The 6,129-nt window shown below is 50.3% G+C and overlaps 2 protein-coding genes across 2 annotated transcripts in view; one reads left to right on the top strand and one right to left on the bottom strand.

Moving 5' to 3' along the window:
* The window catches only part of LOC142217873 (cullin-associated NEDD8-dissociated protein 1-like), a 10,558-nt gene extending 9,264 nt beyond the window's left edge, over positions 1-1,294 (top strand). Inside the window, exon 7 of the mRNA XM_075286196.1 lies at positions 1,278-1,294. Within this exon, the coding sequence (XP_075142297.1) occupies positions 1,278-1,294 (17 nt within the window). The remainder of the gene's footprint in view (positions 1-1,277) is intronic.
* A 1,047-nt stretch (positions 1,295-2,341) lies between these two features.
* On the bottom strand, positions 2,342-6,129 carry EFCAB12 (EF-hand calcium binding domain 12). Its single transcript, XM_075286195.1, has 8 exons — positions 5,674-6,129; positions 4,917-5,117; positions 4,590-4,749; positions 4,226-4,467; positions 3,748-3,961; positions 3,493-3,661; positions 3,045-3,164; positions 2,342-2,477 (listed from the first exon to the last, which is right to left on the bottom strand). The coding sequence occupies exons 1-8, from the start codon at positions 6,127-6,129 to the stop codon at positions 2,342-2,344; spliced, it is 1,698 nt and encodes a 565-aa protein (XP_075142296.1).

Below are 6,129 nucleotides of genomic sequence, written 5' to 3'. Positions count from 1 at the left end.
TCTCCGGCCACATTTCCACATGGTATATAATCATGCAGGGAATAGTAGACTTATCTGGCAGGGTCACGCAGGGTAGAGGGGAGTCAGCAGTGAGACCCCCAGTGATCACCCCAATTATACAGAAGCATATGGACACACAAGTGTAAACATGTCCATGTGACTGTGGACCCGTACGCCTACTGCTGCACAATATATATATATATATATATATATATATATATATATATATATATATATATATATATACACATAACAATGTGGGCACTGCTACACCGCACACCCCAGCTGCCCCTACCACTGCATATATCATATCACCACCCCTGCACTAATACAACTACTGTATACAATCTGAGCTCTGCTATATCGCATACCCCAGCTGCCCCTACCACTGTATATATCATATCACATATATCACCACCCCTGCACTAATACAACTACTGTATAGCAATCTGAGCTCTGCTACATCGCATACCCCAGCTGCCCCTACCACTGTATATATCATATCACATATATCACCACCCCCGCACTAATACAACTACCGTATACAATCTGAGCTCTGCTACATCGCACACCCCAGCTGCCCCTACCACTGTATATATCATATCACATATATCACCACCCCTGCACTAATACAACTACCGTATACAATCTGAGCTCTGCTACATCGCATACCCCAGCTGCCCCTACCACTGTATATATCATATCACATATATCACCACCCCCGCACTAATACAACTACTGTATACAATCTGAGCTCTGCTATATCGCATACCCCAGCTGCCCCTACCACTGTATATATCATATCACATATATCACCACCCCCGCACTAATACAACTACTGTATACAATCTGGGCTCTGCTATATCGCACACCCCAGCTGCCCCTACCACTGTATATATCACATCACATATATCACCACCCCCGCACTAATACAACTACTGTATAGCAATCTGAGCTCTGCTATATCGCACACCCTCAGCTGCAGCCACTACCAGTGTAAGGATAAGTTCACACAATGTAACGTTGAGCATGATCTGGCACGTATACACGGTGAGCAGATTGCGCTCGCAAAAACATCCCATTCATTTCAATGGGAGTTAGGAGCGTATACGCCGCGTTATTTTGCGGCTGCAAAATCACGGGCACAAAATAACGCGGCGTATACGCTCCTAACTCCCATTGAAATGAATGGGATCTTTTTGCGAGCGCAATCTGCTCACATGTATATACCTGCCAGATCATGCTCGACGTTACATTGTGTGAACTTACCCTAACAGAGGAGTCCAGCATGTGAAGACTTAAAGGGGAGCCCAGTTTCCACCCCATGTTTAGGCTGCGGCCCCCACTGTTCCTCCCCACGTTAGTGATACAGGGGGGGCTGAGATACAGGGGGGGCCGTTTGCAGGGTCAGCACCGAGTATCTGCATTCCCTGCCCCGTGACCTGGAGCAGAGCAGGCACTCACAGGGTTAAGTACCCGGGCCTTGCTGAGACTTGTAGTCCCACACCGGACCACACACAGCAGCCCCCTGCGCCCTCCACAGGTGTTGTGAGCGGTCACAGGGTGTCAGGCCCCGGGTATCGCCGCAGCACAGACACACACAAGCCGCCATCTTCCCCCCAGGCCCGGCTCCTCACACCTCACATCCCGTCTATATACCCGGTCCTAGTATAAAATAACAGCCCGCATATCCCCAGCCCCACCCGCGGATACCAGTGAGGGACCTGCGGGGATTAGATGGGCTCACAATCAGCGCGGATGGCGATGGATTCACTCACCGGTCCGGAGCGTCCGCCTTCTCCGCAGACAGACCGAGGAAGAGAGAGAGCGAGAGGCGCGGAGCGACGTAAAGGAGAGTCTGGCACTTCCGGGAGGAACAGCGACACCTACATAGCGGCGCCCAGCGGTACTGCAGGTGTGGAGACCTGTAATGTGTCTGCAGGAAGTCCAGTGTGAACGGGGCTGTACATAAATGGTATATTGTATTTGTGTTCCTGCACAGTCCCTTCATAAAGAGTATAGGAAGTATATAATAATATATATGTATAGTCACAAATACAAGGATTGTAATCAGTTCTATGTCACTTGCTGTATCCACATTGTCCGGCATAGCATGCCATTATATATACATAATACGGTATTATAGAATGATATCTAATAATATGTGATTTACAGACCATGTAGGAATAGGACCACAGTGTCCCCCCCATATCACAGGCCGCACAGGAGCTTCCTGAACCCCTGTAACTGTGATCTGGATAAAGGGATTGGGGGTCGGCCCTTCAATAAATAAAAGAAACAATTTGTACTAAGAAAAATCCCATTTATTACAAAGTACAAGTTACACGGCGGTCTCGGCGTCAGGATGTGCCGTCACTTTGGGCAGATAGATACGAAGCTTCTGCAGCAGCTGACCGGGCCAAAACGCGTCATCATCAGAGGTATAAAAGCCGTGAGGGAAGCGGCGCCGCAGCGTCCTAACAGCGAAAAGAGATAGGAAGAATATGGACGGTGTAATCACAGGATTGTCAGCACACACTTCTCCTGAAATACTCTGTGCTGCTGGGGACCCTGCTCATCCACTACGTAACTCTCACCCAGTGACCTCCTGTATAAGGTCAGCACACTCCTCTACTGACATACTCTGTGCTGCTGGGGACCCTGTGCCTCCACTATGTAACTCTCACCCAGTGACCTCCTGTATAAGGTCAGCACACTCCTCTCCTGAAATACTCTGTGCTGCTCTTTCCACTAGGTAACCCTCAATCTGTGACCTCCTCTATGAGACCAGCACACTCCTCTCCTGTAATACTCTGCACTGCTGGGGACTCTGCTACTCCCACTATGTAACTCTCACTCTGTGACCCCGTCTATAAGATCAGCACACTCCTCTCCTGTAATACTCTGTGCTGCTGGTGACCCTGCTCCTCCACTATGTAACTCTCACCCTGTGACCTCCTGTATAAGGTCAGCACACTCCTCTCCTGAAACACTCTGTGCTGCTGTTGAATAACATGAGGTCTGCTTCTGCTTTTCCATCTTACCGGCTCATCTCCTCGAACTGCTCATATGTTGTCCAGCACTTCAGTGTTTCGCTGCTGCGGCTCTTCTTGCCTCTGACTTTCCTCTGGACACATCGGACATATTTCTCTGGAGGATAGGGGCTGACACGGAGAAGGGATTTGTTATTACCATTTAGCCGTCAGTTTTTGTGACTCGCCTGTCCTACCGCGTATTTTCTGCTCATCCTGAACCTTCTGGTTCATGAAATTAAAGGCAAGGATTTCAGTGAAGACTGACACATAGAAAAAACAACTAAAGACAGGGAGCAGACGTTATAAATGTGGGGACACACAGGCAGTGACCCTGGATTTCATGTATATGGCTGTGCACTGCAGCAATAGGAGGGGGCTCATTCACATTTATGTTATAGGGCTCTGACATGTTCGCCGCGGGGAGGGGGGGGGTTCCTTATTCAGTATGGCAGCTTACCAGGTGTCTGAAGGATTCTTTGATTTCTTGCCCGTTCTTGCTTCCTCCACACAAGACGTCACCCCATTCCTCTCCATCTTGAGGCTGTCTCTGGGCGCTGTCCCTGGTTGGCGCAGCTGCAGGTGGTCTTCAGACCCACAGACCAGCTTGTCCCCAGGATATAATAAAGCTGTTCAAGGAAGAGATTGGACATTGTTAGATTCAGATTGGGAGATCTGCTCTAGGGCGAGAACTTCATGAAACACGGGGCGTCACCTTCTTCCAGCAGCGTCTCTGTGAGGGCCACGCCATGGGACTTGCAGAGTTTTAAGATCTTGTGGTATTGCTGCAGGCCTTGTCTTCTGAAGCGTTCCACCAGCTCGGCTACCTCCTCCCCCAATGTAGAGGGCAGGGCGTGGGCATCTACTGCGGCATTACCGGTGCGCACCAGGCGGCACTGCTCCAGCCACTCTAATAGCCGGGTGTTACTCTAAGGACAGGAGAAAGCAGAGGACCCAATATTTGGAAACGCTGGACAGGACCAACACTACTGCTTCCACAGGGGTTGTCACCCAGCTTTCCCAGAGCCCAGATTGGAAAATCTACCTACTTATGTCACCATATTGCTGTGTAACTAGATTTACTTTACTAAATTTGGCGGCGATGACCCCTGTTCAGGAGGACACAATGCGAGGATGCTGGGACTTGTAGTTCTTCTCTTCCACCAGGATTCATCTCTGGCTGATGGCCTCACCTGCGCTCTTCGCCTCCTCTCCCTGTAATTCTTTCCAATCTCCTCCATGTCCTCGTAGCTGAGGGGTCTCATCTCGTCCAGACTGATCGGGGGGACCTGTAAGAACTGAGATTTTCTGCTGTCACTTTGCACGCTGTCAGCTGGACGGGATCTCCATTTGAAATCCATTGAGGTATCGAGAGTTCCAGAAACGGACGGCTCAGGCCGGACATCACCAGGCGGCAAGAAACATTTTATAATGTCTGCAGAAACACAAAGCATGCAATGTGTGATCGGTGGAGACGTAAAGTATATGAAGAGTATACGGAAATATCCCATAGGAACCAAATAATCCAGAAATCTGATTAGGACCCTGCGGCTCTACCTGAGCTCACTGACACGCCTTTCCTCCGCTCGTCCCTTGTCGTCTTCCACCAAATATGTCGTCCTACTGAAAGCTCCTTATAGTTAATGTGATTGGGATGTTTACTGCCAAGTGCCACAACCAGATCATCAAACTGCACATCACTGATAGGTATGTTAGTCTGGAAGACAAGTATGGACGAGTAACAACCATAATACTGCCCCCTAGGTATGATATAATAATATAACAACCATAATACTGCCCCCTAGGTATGATATAATAATATAACAACCGTAATACTGCCCCCTAGGTATGATATAATATAACGCATGTACACGTTGTCGTCACCTCTTTCCTCACAGACTTTAGATCTTTACTGGAGATTTCCTTCTTTTTTCTTTTGTTTGTCTGGTTATAAATGTCAACAAGGCGGAGTCTCCTTTGGTGCAGATAGTTGTCCAGAATGGCCAGGGCTTCATGGCTGGGCTGTTGGATGGAGGGGGTGATGACTCGGTGTCGGGCGCTCTTAGACACTTTGCGTCCTTCATCCTACAAATAAGATTAGATGGAGGGCAGTGAGATTAGGGGTCACATAATCAGAACTGTACATTGGATGGGGGGTAGAGGATAAGGATGCCCCTTGGGGGGGGGGGGGAGGATGAGGATGCCCCTTGGGGGGTGGGGGGTAGAGGATAAGGATGCCCCTTGGGGGGGGGGGTAGAGGATAAGGATGCCCCTTGGGGGGGGGGGGGGTAGAGGATAAGGATGCCCCTTGGGGGGGGGGGTAGAGGATAAGGATGCCCCTTGGGGGGGGGGGTAGAGGATAAGGATGCCCCACGGGGGGGTGGAGGATAAGGATGCCCCTTGGGGGGGTGGAGGATAAGGATGCCCCTTGGGGGGGGGGGGTAGAGGATAAGGATGCCCCATGGGGGGGGGGGGTTAGAGGATAAGGATGCCCCATGGGGGGGGGGTAGAGGATAAGGATGCCCCATGGGGGGGTTAGAGGATAAGGATGCCCCATGGGGGGGGGTAGAGGATAAGGATGCCCCTGGGCCTTAGTGTATGAACTACAACCCCCAGTGATGGGAGAGAATCTTGAACCCACCATATCTTGAGTATTCTCCCTGGACATCCTGCTCTCGGCTTGTCTCTCGGCCATCTTCTTCTGTACGCGTTTCTCTAGGTTGGTCAGCTCAGGTTTTCCCTGCAGCCATTTCTCTACGTCCCCCATGTTGTCCAGCTGGCTCCGCAGTTTCTTCCGTTGCGATATCCACTCTGAGATGTTCCTCCCATTACCATTGGGCTCCTCTGTCCCTCTCGTCCAATCCACTTGTGGCCTGAAGATGTCCCTGGAGGCCTCAGACGTCTCCTCTTTCATTTCTTCTGTCCCAGACTCCACTTTTTCCATGGGGGGAGCAATGATTCGTCGCGTCCTTGACTTTGGAGGACCAAATGTCCTGCAGGCCACCCTGAAGAGCCGAGTCTGGGACAGGTCTCGCTGTTTCCACTTTGTGGATTTGTTGTCAGTTGTCAGGTCTTGGAAGGAAATCTCCTTGGCCAT

Source organism: Leptodactylus fuscus, chromosome 9 (assembly GCF_031893055.1).
Source record: "Leptodactylus fuscus isolate aLepFus1 chromosome 9, aLepFus1.hap2, whole genome shotgun sequence".
Taxonomy (NCBI): domain Eukaryota; kingdom Metazoa; phylum Chordata; class Amphibia; order Anura; family Leptodactylidae; genus Leptodactylus; species Leptodactylus fuscus.
The sequence above is the reverse complement of the archived record's forward strand: the minus strand, read 5'-3'. Positions and strand labels throughout refer to the sequence as shown.